Source organism: Pholis gunnellus (genome assembly GCF_910591455.1).
Source record: "Pholis gunnellus genome assembly, chromosome: 11".
Taxonomy (NCBI): Eukaryota; Metazoa; Chordata; class Actinopteri; order Perciformes; family Pholidae; genus Pholis; species Pholis gunnellus.
The window spans coordinates 24,025,466-24,045,773 of record NC_136538.1 but is presented as its reverse complement, the minus strand read 5'-3'; the positions used below and the strand labels follow the sequence as shown (position 1 = coordinate 24,045,773).

General features: G+C 39.0%; 2 protein-coding genes across 2 annotated transcripts; both read left to right on the top strand.

Moving 5' to 3' along the window:
• Positions 1 to 2,627: 2,627 nt before the first annotated feature.
• Positions 2,628 to 10,521, top strand: plekha3 (pleckstrin homology domain containing, family A (phosphoinositide binding specific) member 3). The gene is made up of 8 exons (XM_079168598.1): positions 2,628 to 2,768; positions 3,913 to 4,029; positions 4,130 to 4,279; positions 4,439 to 4,560; positions 4,719 to 4,823; positions 6,067 to 6,110; positions 7,264 to 7,358; positions 7,512 to 10,521. Exons 1-8 carry the CDS (start codon positions 2,729 to 2,731, stop codon positions 7,619 to 7,621), a joined length of 783 nt encoding a protein of 260 aa, XP_079024724.1. The 5' UTR covers positions 2,628 to 2,728; the 3' UTR covers positions 7,622 to 10,521.
• Positions 10,522 to 11,835: 1,314 nt separating this feature from the next.
• Positions 11,836 to 19,734, top strand: ppp1r1c (protein phosphatase 1, regulatory (inhibitor) subunit 1C; the record flags this gene model as incomplete). The annotated part of the gene is made up of 6 exons (XM_079169408.1): positions 11,836 to 11,958; positions 13,509 to 13,566; positions 15,550 to 15,587; positions 15,967 to 16,021; positions 18,503 to 18,706; positions 19,679 to 19,734. Exons 1-6 carry the CDS (start codon positions 11,878 to 11,880, stop codon positions 19,732 to 19,734), a joined length of 492 nt encoding a protein of 163 aa, XP_079025534.1. The 5' UTR covers positions 11,836 to 11,877.
• Positions 19,735 to 20,308: the final 574 nt, after the last annotated feature.

Below are 20,308 nucleotides of genomic sequence, written 5' to 3'. Positions count from 1 at the left end.
ATGAGGAGCGAGTGCTTTTCCTCCGTTTCGTCTCTGGTCGGTCCAGGTTGCCTTCCAACCCAGCTGATATCACGCAGAAGTTCCAAATCATCAAGGTTGATAGGGTGAGGTTATCGCTAACGGAAATAACGAGCCTGTTGACGAGGGCAAACATATCAATAGTACAATCTACTAAACTTTTTCCCCCTATCATGTCCTACAGCCCGTCAACGGCCTCCCTACTGCACAGACCTGCTTCTTCCTGTTTCGCCTGCCCCCTTACACGAGCCAGGTCATCCTCGCTGAGCGTCTGTGTTACTCCATCCACAACTGCCCCTCCATCGACAACTACATGCTGACCCACAACACCGACGCAGCAGACAGCTCCGACACAGAGGAGTGAAGCGGCCAGCTGTGGTCAACCTGGTGATGAATGTATCTTCTCCCATGCCATGCACATTATGCACTGAACACAGACTTCTATTCGCCAAACCTGTAAGGTAGTGTACTGTACTGTTTATATGTTGGTTGAAATTAAAGATATGTGTAGTTTTGGTTTTCCAAATGTGCAAGGTGTTGTAATTAATGCAGTGCTTACTCTGAATCAACACTACAGGGATACGGAATAAGAGTTTTTCAAAAAAAGTAACTAAAAAAGTAACTTTAAAAGTAAAGTAACTAAAAAAGTAACTTTAAAAGTAAAGTAACTAAAGAAGTAACTTTAAAAGTAAAGTAACTTTAAAAGTAACTAAAAAAGTAAAGTAACTAAAAAAGTAACTTTAAAAGTAAAGTAACTAAAAAAGTAACTTTAAAAGTAAAGTAACTAAAGACGTAACTTTAAAAGTAAAGTAACTAAAAAAGTAACTTTAAAAGTAAAGTAACTTTAAAAGTAACTAAAAAAGTAAAGTAACTAAAAAAGTAACTTTAAAAGTAAAGTAACTAAAGAAGTAACTAAAAAAGTAAAGTAACTAAAAAAGTAACTTTAAAAGTAAAGTAACTTTAAAAGTAACTTTAAAAGTAAAGTAACTAAAAAAGTAACTAAAAAGTAAAGTAACTAAAAAAGTAACTTTAAAAGTAAAGTAACTAAAAAAGTAACTTTAAAAGTAAAGTAACTAAAAAAGTAAAGTAACTTTAAAAGTAACTAAAAAAGTAAAGTAACTAAAAAAGTAACTTTAAAAGTAAAGTAACTAAAAAAGTAAAGTAACTAAAAAAGTAACTTTAAAAGTAAAGTAACTAAAAAAGTAACTTTAAAAGAAAAGTAACTTTAAAAGTAACCAAAAAAGTAAAGTAACTAAAAAAGTAACTTTAAAAGTAAAGTAACTAAAAAGTAAATATATTGCTGTAGAAGGCCAACTCCTCATGAAATTCATTGGTCCATATATTCTTAATGCAATAAGATATCAAGAAATTTTTCATAACTTTTGATGATATATATCCAATAATGATTCACAGCAAATTTGGTACCAATCAGACCCAGGGTCTAGGAGAAGTGATTTTTTTTTTTTTTTACAAAATTCAAAATGGTGGAAAATTTTGGTAGGCGGAGCTTAGGGTCCCAAGAGGATTTTTTGTAGAACTCATTCAGTTGCTCATGTCTGTAAAATCTTAAGTAATTTGGACATACGGGCTGTTGGGGCTTGCCTTTCCATTATCTAGGTGGCGCTAGCGAGTAATTTTGTATGCTCGAGCATTGGACCCATAAAATATCAAAATTTCCCGCAGTCCCGATATGCTCGCCAAATATGGGGAGGTTGGGGACATGTCAGATACCCTTAAACGGTTTTTCATCATAGGGTATAATAATAATTCCTACAGATACAATAGGGACCTCGCGGACCCGACGTTGTCGGTGCTCGGGCCCTAATAAAAGGCCGTCGTGTTTTTGTGATTGTGAAGCCCTCTGAGGGAAACTAATGGTTTGTGATATTGGGCTATACAAATACAATTTAATTTAATTTCTTGCATTTTAACATGTCATATTTCAAAAATGTCAACTATGGTAATATCCATACCGTCTGTCCAGTGAAGACCATGCACCACCAAATGTGGTTGATTTATAATTTATCTGAAGGAAGAAGTATTATTTGTATGTTTTTCTTATGATAAATACACTATTTAAAAAATAATTAACTTTACAAGAAGTAGTTAAAATGATCTAGTTGTAGATGCAAAATACACATTAATGCAGCAGTAATATTATTTAAAAAACAAATAGTAAAACACTGAGAAGGAAGATTTTATTGCATAAAAACAACTTTTACTTTTCTTACTTTGAGTAATATGCAGATAATTATTGCTTTAAGTAAGGTTTTGAATGCAGGGCTTGGAGTATTTTCACAGTGTTGTATTAGTACTTTTACTTAAAAGTAGAGAATATAGTACTTCCTCCTCCACTCATATCCTAGTAGTGGTAGTAGTAGTAGCAGCAGCAGTAGTAGCAGTAGTAGTAGCAGTAATAGTAGCAGTAGTAGTAGCACCTTACTTTCAGTCTCCTTGTGAAATGTCCCCACCAGCTTTCCGTAGAATAGCTGCCGTTTTGTTGACATTTTTTTTTCCTCCATCAGCTGACTGTCCACAAGTTAGCTGCCCAGTTTATGAACATCTTAGCACACACACACACACACCAACATGACATTATTCTGCCAACACTTAAACGTTAGCCAGTTAGCTTGTTGCTACTGTTAGCCAGCCTGTCGCGCTACAGCGGGGGAAGCTAACAGGCTAATTTTAGCCGATGTAAAGTGCAGCCATGGAGGGGATTCTGTACAAATGGACGAACTACATGACGGGTGAGTCGTCTGTCTGTCCGACAGATGTTTTTAGCCAACTGTCTGTCTGTCCGACAGATGTTTCAGTGAACTGTATGTCTGTCAGACAGCTGTTTCAGTGAACTGTCTGTCTGCAGCCACAGTGGCTGCATGATGAATGGTGGTGTTTGTGTTTTAGCCAGCAGTGCTAATGTCTAACAATCCTCCTTTTAAACGGTCGAATTTAGGCACAGATATTCATGCACAGTCATTTTACTGCAGCTTATTTCAACACATATTCAAACCTGCAGCTGTTGCTAATGTGACATTATTTAATTATGCATTATAGCAATAAAAAAGCAGCCCATAGTATAGTATAGTATAGTATAGTGGCATTTGACCTTAATGATGGCAGCTTAGCATGTATAAATAATAATGATAGAAGACAACATATACAGTATATACACTGCTTGTGACTATAAACTGCTTTCTGTGAATAAAGGTGAGATGTCGTGTGAAAATAATAATAGTTTTTATTTGCGTGGCACTTTTCCAGCTGGGAGCACAAAGTGCTTTATATTGACAAGCAGATCAATACCAATAAAAGAAATATCAAGACATAAAAACAGCAAAATAAAAGCACACTATTAAAAGGCCGTATAAAATACATTTACAAGATGAATCATTCCCAAAGTATGTAAGGTAGGACAGGTGAAAAACACCAAGTGGTTGCACAACAGAGCTATATTTAGAATTAAATGAATGAATAAATCAATCAAATTAATTGTCAGGCGAAAAGGCAAGTTTGTAAAAATGTGTCTTAAGACAGGATTTAAAAGCTGAAACAGTCTCAGCAGAAAATTCCCCAAATTGTATTGCACTTAGTTGAGGAAGTTGGTCTCGTTGACTCAACTGTGTCACATGATCTGTTGCTCAAATGGCCTCAGTACTAAATGTAGAAACATGTAAATAAAGGGGAAGCAAACTACGTTAACATTAAGTTAATGACATGACAAAAGACGAGGTCGACTCAGATATTAACTAAATGGTGTGCAGGTTTATTACTGAGCATAATATAATCATTAGTTGCAACCATAGACTCCACCATGTATGCAATACCTCTGCTTCTGGTGCATCAGTGACATTAAAATGTTTACAGAGACGTTTGTTACTTTTCTGTGTTCAGGCTGGCAGCCACGCTGGTTCGTCTTAGAGAATGGAGTCATCTCTTACTACGACAGCGAGGACGACGTCGGCAAAGGAAGCAAAGGATCCATCAAGATGTCCGTGTGTGACATCAAAGGTCAGACTTCATTTGCTGTACACCTTCGCCTGTCCTCACTCGTGGTGCTAAACACATTCAAACACATCCATCAAACACCGTTTTGTGTTTTATTTCTCAGTTCATCCGACGGATGCAGCGCGTCTGGAGTTGATCATCCCCGGCGAGCAGCATTTCTACGTCCGAGCTGTGAACGCCGCGGAGCGACAGAGGTGGCTGGTGGCTTTAGGCTCGTCCAAAGCCGGAACACTGGACAGTCACAAACACAAAGGTACACATCTGTCTGTCTGCCACCTCTGGGTTGTTTCCTCTTTCTGTAGGAAAACACTTTTAACTGTGTGTGTGTGTGTGTGTGTGTGTGTGTGTGTGTGTGTGTGTGTGTGTGTGTGTGTGTGTGTGTGTGTGTGTGTGTGTGTGTGTGTGTTGCCAGGTCCAGACTGTCTGAAGACGAAGATGTCTGAACTTCGTCTGTACTGCGACCTCCTCGTCCAGCAGGTCCAAACCATCCGATCACAGCACACCTCTGACGCAGAGGAAACGCCCACTTCTGAGGTAACTTTTGATCGTCAAATCTTTATTTCCACTAAGCTAGACTCATAATTACATTTTAAGAAGTTTGTACCATCAAAGACACCTTTATCTTATCTTATCTTATGAGTGAGTGACGCAGTAACCACTGCAGGTTATTTGTATTGTCTCCGTGTCTCCAGGCGTCTCTACTCAGTGCAACCTGTGCAACGTTCATCAGGACGCTGGAGGAGTGTATGACCCTCGCCAACCAGAGTATGACCCCGGACCTTCGGCCTCCTGAACGGGTGATTCAAGAACAATAAGTCCACAGAAATGTGTTTTGGTTCCATTTAAAAAAGAGATCAAACTGACCATAGAGGAGCCTAAAGAAAATATTCTTTGTTGGCATTTTAAACACTTTTTAGTCCAAAACATTAAAAGATAAATACAAATTATTAAAAAGAAAAGTAGAAAATTCCACATTTGAGAATCCGGAACAATGAAATGTTTTTATATGAAAAATGACTTCAACCATTAAAGTAGTTGCCAGTTAATTTCCTGTCGGTGGACTAATTGATTAATTGATTCATCGATATTAATCAACAATATTTTAGTATTTGTAGTAACTGTTGGGTAGTTGAAGTAGTTTTAAGAAAAATTTTATAAGCTCTTCATATGTTTTTTTTATTCAAAAAATGGTCATTTGTAAAGTAACTAAAGCTGTCAGATAAATGTAGTGAAGTAGAAGCACCTCAAACTTGTACTTAAGTACAGTATTTGAGTAAATGCACTTGGTTACAGTCAATCCCTGCTCAGTACATTTACTCAAGTACTGCCCTTAAGTACAGTTTTGAGGTACTTGTACTTAACTTGGATATTTCCATTTCATGCTACTTTATACTTCTACTCAGCAACATTTTTTGATGCCAATTTTTGTAATTTTTACTTTGCAAATTCAGATTATTGTTCCAAAAAATATCAACTTCTAAATAATGATGATTTATTCAGGATGAAGTTTACCAGCAGTATATATTGTAGTTAAAATCATCTTTCACGCTATTTCTTTTTGGTTTGATTAACAGAAGCAAAATATCACAATAAACACAGAGTTTAATTGAGTTCTAGTCTTAAACGTCTTAGTTTTAGTTGTTGTTCTTCACAGCGCTGCAGTACCTCATGTCACGCTCTGCTTCCCATCAGTCACCTGACGCCTGCAGCCGAACTGAAGGTCGCTGCAAGAAAACAATCCCAATAACGGCGAAAAATAAATCACATGAAATAGATGTGCGTTGTAAAATGACCGGAGGAAATAAATACTGCGTTAGTAATGTGGCTGTCAGTGTTAAAGACACTGAATAAATTATTCAGATGAAACAAAAGTGTGGACATTAGTGACCGTTGTTCTGCTCGTAGCTGAAGTCTGCGTCGTTTTTCACTTGTTTTTTGTTCCAGTCAGATGTTTTGTCATCGCAGGTATTAATAAATACCGTTGTACTATTATTATTAATTAAAATGTATTCTCTTCTGTCTTTTTGTCCGCCTGCGCAGATGAAGAGGTCAATCAGTCACCCTGGAACATACAGCTTTGACCGGTGAGTTAAAACACACGGTGCCGAGCCCGCCTCCCTCTACTTATAATAATAATAATAATAATAATAATAATAATAATAATAATAATAATAATAACAACTTCATTTTTAGCACTTTTCATGCACAGATGCAGCGCAAAGTGCCTTTCTTAACAGGATCAAAAGTTAATCAGCAACTAAAAAAAGGAAATAAATAATAAAAAAAATGTAAAACAAAGAAATCATCAGACATCAGGATGTTATGCACTCTGACATCATGCATGGCTGCTGTAATGAATTACTATTAACTTTGGCCTCCAGGAGGCAGCAACGCGCATGACATTGAATAGTTTGTGTCATAACGGACCGGATTAAAACAATAGTCAGTTCATATGAACTATGTTTTACTTGCTGTGATCATTCATCCTGTTTACAGTGGTCATTAAGCATCTTTCACTAAATCATTTTCAGTGGAAGTTCTTGTCCTTTGTAAAAAATAAAACCTGTCTGTCGATGTGAAGCTTCAGCAGTCAAATCTAGTGGATATCCTCCAAAATGACAGTTTATTTTAGTGTGAAACTCCCTGTTTGTGTGTGTTAGTATCGCTCCTCCACAGCTCAGCAAAGAAATTGGGAATTTTAAACTAGAAATGCTGCAACTTTGGAAGATATCTACTACGCAACCTTTTTGTAGATAACGAGGACTGTGGGTTTGGTCCCCCGTCATTTGCATTCAGAAGAGAAAGCAGGAACTATTACAAGCAAAACATGTTACTGTGTTCATTATGACCCCTGAATAGTTGTATTTATGTTATTTAAAGTGTTCTGCAGACACATTGCTTTGCAGCTCTTTCCGTTGATCACTGATAACTGTAATCTCTTGGAGAGTAAATGGTTTTATCTCCTCAGAGGAAGCAAACATCTCCTTCCCCTGATCTTACAAAATGAAATGTGTTTTTTTTGTATTTACGTGGAGATGAATTCATTATTAATTGATAATCAAGTAGACACAATGCAGGATGTCTATGTGGTCCCAAACTAAAGATGTAATGCTCAGATGATCTTTGCTAGTGTATGTGCTGTTAAATTAGGCAGCCAGAGCACTAATTACAAATGTCGACTGAGGCGAGAACGTTTCCTTTTTGAGCTTTAATCCTTCATTCTGTTGTCTTTCTCAGGTTCGGTGTGCTAAAGGAGTACTTGAGTGGAAGTCAAAAGTCAACTCAGCGCAGGCACCGGACGTGCTCCGACAGCTCGCTGTACGATACTGAACGTAAGACACGAGCTGCCTGATTCAAATGTGGCAAAGCTGGAAAAGTACTTATTCCACCATTGATCGTAGGATTTACACAAACTTAACGACTACTTCTGCTAAAAAAATTCACCTGAGTAGGTTGATGTGTGTGTGTGTGTGTGTGTGTTTTAGGTGTGCTACCCAGTGTCAACGGAGACTCGTCCTCCATCCCCGAGGAGAGGGGAGGCAGCGCGAGTCTAAAGACCACGCCCACTGACACAGACACTGACCTGTCCATCTGAAGACCAGCGTCGTCTTCGTTAAGCAGAGTTCACCATCTCCTCTGGGATTATCCTTCTCGTCCTTCTTCTCTGACGTGAGCTGACTGACAAACACGTGCACTTTGGAATCGTAATGATTGTTAGTTTTTTTTTTGTTTTTTTAAGTGTTTTGGTTGCACAGTACACACTGGAGACAACAGCACCTGAGACACGGTGAGTATTAAAGTACACGGTGCTTTGAGCTGCTGAGGAACACACTCGTGTAGATGATGGAAGGGATCGTGATCTGAAGCTCCAATCCTGGACAGCTCTGTGAATGACTGCAGCTCACCTGGACCTTCTGAGTGGCAGCCGGGTGAGCACTGTGATTGTCGTAGGCAGCTCCCTGACACAGTGTGAGGACGAATAACTGACCCGACAATGTGCTGGAAATGTTGTATATTGGAGGTTGTGTTGTTTCTATGAGGTCTGGCACAGTATTTTCTGCCTTTTTTCCCCCCACATGCTCAAGAACTTGCCAAGCATCTTCTACATTCTTCTTTCAGGCCTCTGTAGTTGTGCTCGTCTGCTGAAAGCAAAGATAAAAAGGAGGACTCCGTCCCTCTTCCTGCTAGCTTCTTGAGTGTCGCTGTGGATGAAACCGTACTGATAAAATAAAATGGCGTCTCTGCAGGTTATCTCTGTTAAACTCGCAGTGAGCCGAGGGTCATCAGAGGCCAAAGTTTGCACAAACGTAACGACCGACATTAAATGTGCCATCACGCTTTCTTTCCTACGAAGCTTCTTCTCCGTAGTTCAACTGGTCAGTAGGTGTGAATGTGTGCAAGTTGCTGCCTTTTTGTTTGTATTTGAGTGTTTTCTTGCCTTTTTTTTTTTGCCAAATGGGACCCTGAGAAGACAAAGTACGGTGGCCCTGAGAGCTCAATCTCAGCTCTAGAAAAGACAAAACACAAACAAATTGAGAGACGCAATCACAGATTTGTTGATGTGCGTTCTTTGGTTGAGCTCTCAGGGCCGTAAATAAGTGCTTTATGAACGACCGAGGACTGAGTTCAGATGCCTTTTCTCTGCACACTTCTCTCTTGCCAAAGCTAACTTACTTAGCATGTTTGTGCCACGTCTCAAACTGCCTCTACTCCTCCAGTAGCGGAGCAAAGAAAGCTCGTCTACGGTGGATTAAATTAGCATTAAATATTAAAAATAAGAAACGTGTAGGGCGAATCAATCTTCAGGTAAAACATTTTAAATGATTAGTGAGTGAATCAGAGCAGTGAAAACAAACTGAGCTGCAACTCATGAATCTAGTTTCCTGTCTTGATGAATCACCTTTTTAAAGGTGCAGTCAGTGGTTCTTTTTGTCAACCTCAGCAAATACGTCCTCGGCTGTCAGTTCTGTGTGAGCGCTGAGAAAAACATCTGGTGTTCATACACAACCGGCTCTGTAAATGTGAGATCATTCCAGCCAATCGGCAACAATGAGGCGTTTGTGTGCTCGTGCACCGGACAGAGGATGAAGAGACGGGCGGTGGGAGAGTTTGACTTCAGTTGTCTTGTGAACGGCTTTGCTGTTTGAAACACATTCAGGAGACGTCATGTGAACAAACTGACGGTAAACAATCGACTAACACAGGAAACCACCCTGATGTTGATCCTGTTGTGGACGGAGATGAACCGCGGGGTGATCCTTCACCTCTAAACTCTTTAGGAGACAGTTCACTCCTTCACCAAGGCCAAAAAACACATTTGACGCTATAGTATGTTTGTATTTACCTTTTTAAGACACTTTAATGTAAACATGTGAAACATGTTTTGGCCTGAAGGGATTATGTCCACATGAACTGACCACAGCTGTATATCCACCAATCAGAGATTTTCACCTTCAAACAGAATAAATTTAACAAAAATAACTTTTCAGTGTGTAGCTGTGGTTGTTTTTGCACTTTAGATTTAAAAACAATGTCCTTCTCTTGAATGTTAGTGCTCTGAAAAAGGCACTGTGGTGGGCAACAGTGACGATGATTGTGAAACTGATGTTTATTTTTGTTTTGTGTCTTATTTTGAAAGGGTGTTGTGGAGTTGCAGCAGCCTAACGTGGCGGTGAAACCAATTTAAACGAGACTTCCTGCTGATGTCAAATAACTTGTGATTTTATAATTATTTATTACAGCATGGTAGGTCTTTATATTTATTTTTTTACTTTATCAGATTATTTTATTTATACACAAACAGATTGATTTTGACAGTTAAAACCGTTAAAAGTAGTTAAGAACAGGTACAACTTAAATTGGTAAATAAGAATGATACATATTTAAACAGTAGTCGGCTATTTGGAATGAGCGTTCGCTTTTAAAGACGATATATGAATGATGAAGTTTTGTTTTAACACTCTTCATTGTGACGTCATCTTGGACAAACGCTCTCTTTTAAAGGAACAGTTCAACGTTTTGGGCAATTTGCTTTAAGATTGACATCACTCTTAATTATTTGTCCGCTAATTCATCTGTAATCTGTGTGGTCTGTCTGCAAACTAAACAAACACGATGTAACGTGTGATCTTTACAGACCAGGCTAGCAGTTTCCCCCTGTTCCCGGTCTTTGTGCTAAGCTAAGCTAACCATCCAGCTTCGTGTTGACAGTACAGACAGAGTGGTATCAATCAAAGTGTCAAAAACTCTTCCCTAAAGTCAACACACGAGGCTCTGCTTCTTGTTTAGAGGAAGACTCACTTTAACTAAACTGCTGAATTTAAACTGACTCGTATTTCTTGAGGTGATGGCGGCCTGTTGGACAAACCAGCGGAGAGATTTTCATGCCTTAAGTGTCTCAACGTGTGTGGTGGTATCAGACTTTGCATTATATAAATAAAACAATAATATTTTAAACTGAAGTGTATTCATGGGAGTTTGTTTAGTTTGTTTAAAAGTGTTATTTTGTGTGTCGGGGGCGTTTAAATGCGCACATGTCCAACCTGCCATTAAGCATAAATAAATGTGGTGACTCTTTTATATAATAAAAATAATAACTCTGAGCTGTCTGTCAAAGACTGTTTTCTTTCTTGTTGATTCCGCTGCAAAGACGTTTTAGGTTTTTAACTTTAAACTGTAATAACCTCACTGCAGTGAGCCTTCACGTCCACAGTGTGACGGGGAAGGTTTGTGCGTATTTGCCTCCAACAACAGTTTCCTGTTTCACCTTCACCAATCAGAGACGGACAGTTTCCAAATAAATGAAAAACAAAATAAACACAAAGAGGCTCTTTGTATGATGTGTGTGTGTGTGTGTGGTTTGTTCCACCTACAGTAGCTGCTAAGTCTCTCCAGATGTCTCCACTGAGACAAAGTGTTTCCACCACCACTGCCAACACACACACACACACACACACACACACACACACATATGTAGATGTCATTGGTGGCAATAGCTGCAGGTTTCTGAGTTAGTAAATACAACTGGACATGGCCGATACACAGAGAGACATAAAGAGGAATATTATTTCCATTTTTTCTTTTTTCTCAAGTTTAGCATTAATAAATGTTTTGCATGTTTACATTATTGCAATCAGTTAATATAACAATTTAAAATATAGAAACTCCAAAATCGTATACAGACCTGAGTACCCAAATAACACTGAATGAGGCTGCAAAAGCTGTACATTTAAGCAGCTGTAGTCCTGAGGATTCAGAGTATTACATGTACTTTTTTGCAGTGGTGAATGTACATTTACTCAAGTACTGTACTGCACAATGAGTACTTTTACTCACCTAGTAATCCGTGAAAATACATTGTGGTATTAGTACTTTTACAAAAGTAAAAGATCTGAATACTTCTTCCAGCACTGCTTTTTTTGGGTTGTTACGATAAAGAACATTAAAAATAAATAAAAAACATATTTCTGATATTATTAAACTAATTCATTTCGTTGACAATTTGTTTTGGAAAATGCTGCAACGACCAGGCTGCTATTCTGTCTGTCTGTCTGTCTAAGTCTGTCAATTAGTGATAATGGACCCCGTCGGCTGACAGAAGACCACTCCCTCCATCTCTACTCCCTCCCTCCTTGACACACACACACACACACACACACACAAACACTCTCTCTCTCTCTCTCTCTCTCTCTCTCTCTCTCTCTCTCTCTCTCTCTCTCTCTCTCTCTCTCTCTCTCTCTCTCTCTCTCTCTCTCTCTCTCTCTCTCTCTCTCTCTCTCTCTCTCTCTCTCTCTCTCTCTCTCTCTCTCTCTCTGTCTGTCTGTCTTTCTTTCTACCTCTCAGTCAGTAATAATGGAGCCCAGCAGTCCGAAGAAGATCCAGTTTGCTGTCCCTCCGCTGCAGGGACAGCTGGACCCACAAGCCGCCGAACATGTGAGTGTATCTGAATATATGTGTGTGTGTGTGTGTGTGTGTGTGAGTGTGTGTGTGAGTGGGGGGGCTGTGGGTTTATACATGTGAGGGCTGAATAATGCTTCTGTGTGTTATCTTGTCTGGAATTTTCAGTGTGTGGGTGCAGACCAGCATGTGCGCACAAGTCTCATGAAAACTGCTGTTTGTGTGTCTGTGTGACGGCGTGTGTTCGTCATATTTAAACGCATGTTGACGCATTTTGTCAAAGAGTTTAAAGGTAATATTTGCGAGCCCGACAACACTACACAACACATCTAGTACTCTTTAAATGTTTACTGTAGTTTCACTGATTCATATTTCACACAAACACTTTGAATTAAATATTAATTATCAGAACATTTCTCTTGTTTCACAAGTAGCTGATGATGTAAATGTGACCATATAGAAAGATCAATCTGAGTTAAATTCATCTGCAGCTGATTGCAAAAAAAGTTCACGCCCGTTCTCTCCTGGGGTGGGAGCGCTGAAAGGCATTCTGGGAAACACAGGTTCACTAACAATCCGATCTTTCTGAAGCAAAAGCAGGAAACATTTTCCTCTCTGTGATTGTGAACGACACCTACAGAAGCTGATCTTTCATATGCACTCAAACAGGGAGTTGAACCCGCTCTCTTTAAGGCCTCTTTTCTTTACCGACGTTCTCTGTGAACGGTTTGCTGGATGGAAACAGGAAGTTAGTTCCTGAGGAAGCTGGTAATGAACAGTGACAGATTATAGGGCCCCTCTGCGGCCGTTTGGGGAGCCCCCCCGTGTTGGAAACCGTCGACATAAAGATAAATTCTAGCGATGGTTTTACGAGATGGCACCTTGTAAACCAAGTCCAGGATGACGATGGACATTTACATTCCTGCAGTCGCTCCCTTCGCCTGAGATCCAATCAGAATAAACACTTTCTGCAGTTTTATCAGTGGGTTAAATCCTTAGTGGGTACACTGATTATTACAGCTGAGCAAGCGCTCTGTAGATCTCTGGGACTACAGGTTTCTCACGTTAATGTCGGCAAGATTTATTTTCACAGCGTGCATTTAGTTTTTAAATGAATGACTGGTTGGCGATAGTAATACATGCTATTCTATGCACTTGTTACGGTGGAGCATGTGGGAAAAGTTGTGCTTTTAAAAAGTTAAATAGGCACTGAAACTTTTAAGTGGGTTGAGATAATAACTAAAGCCTGAAGTGTTCCAGGAGTTAATGATATGCGCTCAATTAAGTCTGCACAAATACGCAGGAGTGTGTTTTTACGGTGTAAGAAGAGTCATTAAGTCCTGTTGATGTTTTTATTTAACTTTTAGTTGGACAGTGAGCTGATTTTTAAAGCCAAAGTACCGGGACAGTTGTTAAGAAGTCAAGAGTGTCTCATCACACTTTATCAAAAAAATTATAAAAACACAAAAACTAAGACTGTGGTGAGAGGATTAAAACAAACAGTGAAGCTTAAAGTCTCAAAGGTTTGATCAGAGGGCTGAGGGACGTTTATACCATATTATGAAAAATATGTTTGTTTACCTCAGATCCGTCGCAGAAGACCAACTCCTGCCACTCTGCAGATCTACAGACTACCTGGCACAGGTGAGAGAGAGAGAGAGAGTGAGTGAGTGAGTGAGTGAGTGAGTGAGAGAGAGAGAGAGAGACAGACAGACACAGACACAGACAGACAGACAGACAGAGAGAGAAGTGTAGATGAATAATCAATCTAGATGTTATATAAATGTTATTGTATATTAATGTTATTGTGTATTAATATTATTGTTTATTAATATTATTGTATGTTTAATTTTTGTGATGCTTTGGCAATACCGTTTCTAAATGTTCATGCCAATAAAGCAAATTGAATTGAATTGAATTGAATTGAGAGAGAGAGAGAGAGTGAGAGACAGAGAGAGAGGCAGGCAGACAGACAGAGAGAAGGAGAGAGAGAGCGAGAGAGAGAGAGAGAGGAGAGGAGACAGAGAGAGGAGAGAGAGAGGAGAGGAGAGAGAGAGACAGGCAGACAGACAGAGAGAAGGAGAGAGAGAGAGACAGAGAGAGGAGAGAGAGAGAGATGAGAGGGAGAAAATGATGAGCGAGAGATAAGAGAGCTGAAAAGCAGCAGCTATAATGGAATCTTTATTAGATTTGTGCTGCAGCTTTTGGTAAGTGATCTCAGTGTTCAGACTGGACTGATGGATGCCTAAAGTGTGTGTGTGTGTAGGCATATTTTACATGTCTTGTGGGGACATAAATCTGTTTACACAGTGACATTGTGGGGACTCATCAACACTGACCGTTGCACGTCCCCATAACGTAAATCATGACGTTTTAGGGTGCAGACTTGGCTTGAGTTGTTAAGGGTTATAGGATCTGTGACGGTTATGGTTAAGGTAAGTCAATGCAATGTCCCCAAAAGTCATGAAAACACTACTGTGTGTGTGTATGTGTGTGTGCTCTCTGCTCTTATAAACCTCCACAGGAAGCCACTGATTGAATAATCGGCCTGATTCCATTTAGTGAGCTCAGCTCAGTGAGGCTGGTTCCACTAGAGTTGTATTGAACCAGGATTTGGAATACATTTTTTCTGTCTCTCTATAAATGTAAGGGTTAGGGTTAGGGTTAGGAGTGCCTTAAAAAGAAGTGCACTTCTAAATATTTCGATAATTCACCACAGTGGAAACCAGCTGGCAGCTGTAAAAACAAGATGTGACCGTTTGTAGTTTTGAAACAAAGAAGACCACCGTGACAAAGAATGCAGATGTTGTTGGACTATTTTCAGTATTTTACTGAAATAACGTTTGGCATTTTGTCTTTAATAAATGTTTATATATTCTGAAAGTATCTCACTTTAAGGGAAACGTGTGGGAATCATGTTTGGTCATTTTTAAAGATTTTTAAAGATTTATCTTCGTTCAGCTCAAAGTTGGTGTTTTGAAGTGGCGGAGATTGAAAACATCAACATTGAGCTGGAGTTTAGGAGCCACAGTTTCACTGAGTGACGTGTCCCTTTATACCATAAACACACACACACTGTAGTTTATTTTGACTCAATCTCACACACACCATCTTGCTGCCCCAAATATTCACATATGCACTATTTCCTCCTGTTGGTTGTTTTTAAAGATCTTCAGTAGGAACCAATAGGCGTGAGGCTGATTGACACAAAGAAGCTGGGGAGGGTGTAGAGTATTGAGTAATATATATATATTTTGTTCCTCTTTTCATGGGATTTGTTGTCAATAAAAACAGTAGAATACTTCTAGCTTTGTGCTTTAAAACAACAGAAGTGAAAAAGTGAGTTAAAGGGAATTAATACACGTTTGTTCCAAAGCTAAACGTCTTCTGAAAGCAGCTTCTAGCCAAGAAAGAGGAAAAAGACGATCAAAGCTTTCTACCCAACCTGACTGATGTGGTTTGAACCATCAGAGAGCAACAAACCCACTGACACTGTAATGAAATAATAAAAGATCTGTTGTGCAGTTTTAGAAATGACAGTGTGCCATCTCGTTATAAAAGTGATCTACTGACAGATCGATACAGACACAAAGAGCTGAATGCTGCTGTCTCATCTCTTCTCTGCAGATGTTGGAGAGCAACACAACGCCAGCGGAGAGACACAGGTTTGTATGAACAATATGAAATCTGCTACAGTCGCTTTAGAGTCGCGTCGGGGGACGAACTTCACATTTAAGGCTTCAGACATACGAGCCTGAAGTAACCTCTAATGTGTCCTAAACTGCTTAAAATGATCTCTTCTAAAATGTGGAACTGAATGAGAATGTCTTCTCCAACTGTATTCACAGTATATCTCCACTCTGACATTTTAATATCAGACTGATTTCTCAGAGGAGGGACAAATCTCTGCCATTAAACTCTGATTAAACTGTTAAAATGTGAGTCTTCAATTAAAAGATGTTTAGCTTGTTACAATCTTATTGTTGTAGTTGTGTGACTGTTTAGATCAGAGTACATAATGTGTGTTTTTCTTCTATTCTTCAGGATTCAGAGTTGTCTCAGAGGAAGCAGAGCACCTTCGCCCCGCCCACCATGAAAGGTAAACACAGGACACTTTTTTCAGCCCGGTTCTCCTGAGGTTTTGCAAAAATGCATAAAAGATGCTCCGTGAAACGAAAGCAGAAGAAGTTCATTTAGCCCCGAGGAGATGATTCACTTCTCCGGTTCCTCTGAAATCTACTGGTTTAACGGTCAAAATGTGAAAATTGAGACGAGAACGTTTACATCAAATAACGCAGAAGTGACAGTAAACGTCTCTGTAAGGTTCACAGAAACAGAGAGAATCTGTCTACTGTTGGTCCTTTTTAAATGTCTTTCACGCTCAAGATCTATTAATTCTGGCTCTTTAGCAACAGAAGCATCTTTTGTCCTTCAGAAATTAGAATCAGTCAAAGTTGACTCACGGCGTGACCGACCCAACAATCGGCATCTTGTTGGAAAACGTCATTCAGTGAATGTTAAACATGAGAGTAAACGCGTGAGCCGGGGAGTTCCTCACAGTGTGTGAACATATGTTCTCTGTTCAGAGCCGTGAATCCTACACAATCCTTCAGTCTGCTGCCCCGTAATGTTCTTTAAAGTCTTTATTGTCGTGAACTGGTGGTTGTGTTGCAGCTGTGTCCACATGTGTGTTTGCTTTTTTTACGTGGAAGTTCTGTTTGTTTTGTTTGATTACACTTTGTTTGTCTCTCTGAAGCTATTTCTGGGGTTTAACCCCCAACTTTCTGTTTTGTTTTCTTCAGTATTTGTCTCAGACGTGTAGGTTCAGCTGGAGGGCGACGGTTACTTCTGATGGTTCAGTTTAGTTCGGTGGCTCATGGGCTGGTTCTGGTTCTGGTTCTGTGTCACAGTCAAGATTGGGTTTGATTTCTTTTAAATGTAGTCAGTTACTGGACACAAATTACACAGAGATTTTTGTAATTAGTAAGAAAAAATTGAATCTAATCTGAATAGTTCACTTCACAATCAAACTTTGAAAATATTGCACTTCATACTAAAAGAAAATGGACACAGCCACAAAAATTGAGCTGAGAACTGATTACTACCCGACCCTGGTCACAATATTAAAGAACAAAAAACACATTTTATTTTATTTCTGTTATCTCTGGTTTTAAATATATGAAATTCTAGGATATCTGCCTCGACACAAAAACAATGGCGGTCAATGGAATGTGGTTTGTGGTGCTCGCAGCTTTGAAAAATGACATTTAAAACAGTTTGACAGAGTAAATGTCCTGGGAATTTATCCCATGTATGTCCATTTATGTGAATTTACTCACAGACCGCCACATGAATATTTCTTAAAACTAATATCATATAGAGTGAATGTAAATGTTTGTGTGTCTGATGGTTTTATGCTATGAAGACGAGTTCATTACAAATATTTACTGTTTATTTGTGAGTTATTATTTCATTGGTAGTAGAAGTGTGTGTTTCGTTTGTTGACTTTTGGGTGAGCAGGATATGAAAGTTATACAGTATATATATATAGATATATATATCTATATATATATAGATCATCCACAGCGTCTGATGGCTTTTGTCTCTAAAATGCTTTGTTGTTGTCATTTTGTTATCATCGCCTGAACTGAATAATTCATAAAACTGTCACACTGGGTTCAGAGGAAGCAGCGCTGCTACAACAGCTTAGAGAGGCGTTCATTATCACCACGCCGTGTGTGTTTCGACTTCAAATACGAACGTGAGACAGAGAACTCTGCTTTGATGAGTTCGTAGGAAAAGTTCCAGGTTCTGAGGGTTAAAGAACGGAGGAAAAACGATATACGGGGTGTGTGAGTGTGTGTGTGTGTGCAGAGCTCTCTACCAGTGAGTGCAGCTCTGAGTTCCAGGAAGTGGAGACGGTAAAAGCTTTTCTTTTATTGATCCCGTCTGAGTGTGTGTGTGTGTGTGTGTGTGTGTAGGCCAGTTAGCTAATAGCCTGATGAGTAACTGCCAATGCACCAAATGCTTACATTTACACACCGCATGACCAGAAAAAAAAACATGTTTTATTTAATAATCCAATTAGGTTTTATTCTCACACTTATTTTTTTTATTTTTATGTCAAACGTAAAAAGCTGTTTTTTATTTAAACTCATAAAAGGCCTTTCATTATTTATTTATTTTAGCACATTTTGATAGCATTTATGTAAATATTTAATCTCTGCGGGCTCATGACGCAGCGTCTGGATCGATATCTACATATCAAACTGAATATAAGAGGAAGAAGTAGACTCGCAGTAGCTCCAAGAAAAATACTACCTTAAAAAATTACATTGTTGTTCCCAAAACATCTACGAGTGAGGGAGATTTCCCCAGCGACTAAGATATTCATGTTCCATACAAGATGTCAGGGAAAGCTACTGACTTCTTTTGCTAATCTTCCGTTGGATTTTTATTTGTTTTTGTCGGTTTCATTTTTAAGTTATAATTTTAGTTATTTTGTGTTTTTTCCCGCGCCGTAGCGACTCGTGTGTGTAGTTGAAGCGTCTCTCCACTAGGGGTGCTCTTCTCTCCTCAGAGCTTCAACTGGGGGTGGAGCAGCACCTTCTGGGGGCGGGGCTATGTGACGCAGACGGCCAGCTGAGCCCAATCACAGCACAGCTCTATGCCACCGCCTCCCTGTGGGCCAATCACAACGGGCCAGAGGAAGCCAATGGGAATGAGGCGGGTCTGCTGTTAGCCAATCAGGAGAGAGGAGTGGCAGAGAGCAACAGTTCAGGGGGTAAACCGTTTTATAAGTACACACTTAAACAGTGCGAACATGTCGTATTCAAAGTACTTTGGAGTACATTGTTGGCCCTAATACACACACCGAATACACACACTAGTGTTAGTTTAATTAACAAGATTATAACCAATTATTTTGCTCAACTATAAAATGTAGTTATCCAACAAGTACAATTTGTTTTTCTTAATTATTAAAAAATACTTAAAAAGTAGTACTACAATTTACTTGGAGACAATTTCATTTGATGGTGGCGACACCATGGTTGGTTAAGTTAGCTTTCATTTAGTCACATATAGTTTTCCCCTTGCCTTATTACACAACCGCTTAAAACTGCATCAATCAACATATTTTATTATTTCAACACGTTGCTTGTAAAAGTCTGCAGTTCTTTAGTCTCTCTGGACACTTTGTTAAGTCTGAGCTGCTCTTATCAACATGTGCAGAGCGCTGATAAACACTCTACCTGCCCAGCAACAAACCACAGACAAAGTTAAGACATCTAGCAGCTTCAGAGACAAATATGTCTCTCAGGGGATGAAAACACAGCTAGAATAAGGGTAAATATTGAACTTAATAGCACAAAATGATTCATTATGCTGCTCTGTATTCAGTGGATGTATAAAAATGTAGCTAATACATTGTTATTAGTCTGTCGGCTTGTTTTTATGTTAGTTTCTGCCCACTAGTCATCAAAAGCGGATGATTGCAGCTTTAAGTTTGTTCAACAATACGAGTTAAAATAGGTAAAGCCAAAAAATATAGTATTACAATTTGAAAACTTAATAATTTCGGAAAAACAAACACTGCCACACACACACAGTCTTACTAATATGTCCACATTTCCATAATAAGTCTATATTCTGTAAACCTCTTGACTACTAACATCACTAACTCCTCTCTCTTCTCCCTCTCTTGTGGCTTTTGCATGATTTAATTTTCCCTCCTCTTCTACCCCCCCCTTCTCAGACTTGTCATGTGACCACAAGCAGGAAGCATCCAGCCCCGACTCCGTCTCCCGATAGCCACCTTTAGTCCACGTTTGTCTCTTTGTCTCTCCAATAACCACCTCTTCCTCTTCCTCGCTGCTCTTCATCTGATCCCACTAACACACCGCTTCACATAAACACTGTGTGCTCCTCACTCTCACTCTCTTTCTCTTTCACGCACACTTAAGAGATTTTAGTTCAACGTAACCAAATCAATTTAAAACTTAAATTACTGTCGGTGACGTTGGCTGTGAATAAAGATGTATTATATTGAAACATTTACCGAAATGTCTGAGTATTCTTTATCTTAATAGATGGTTTTAAATCATCTATTGTTAAGCTAAAGCACAAAGAGTTTTGTAGTATTTGGGGGGTTTGCTTCACGTCCACGGTGGTCGGTACACTTCTATGGAACAAAGAGAAAATGTCAAAATATAACAAGAGAGGACAATTTCTGAAGAAATGACTGCCGAGCGACTCTTGTGCCTGACAGTTTATTTAATAGAAATTAAGTTGAGAGGCAACACTCAAACTCGAGCATATTACTCTATGGTTTTTACATTGTAAAAATGTGTTTTTAAATTTGGGGGGAAAAGTCCCTTTTTCCTGT

Bases quoted from the DNA above. Each gene is read 5' to 3' on its own strand.
- plekha3 (XM_079168598.1), top strand. From the start codon at position 2,729: ATGGAGGGGATTCTGTACAAATGGACGAACTACATGACGG. The intron at 4,561-4,718 runs GTAACTTTTGAT...CCGTGTCTCCAG, and splicing joins AGGAAACGCCCACTTCTGAG to GCGTCTCTACTCAGTGCAAC. The intron at 7,359-7,511 runs GTAAGACACGAG...TGTGTGTTTTAG, and splicing joins CTCGCTGTACGATACTGAAC to GTGTGCTACCCAGTGTCAAC.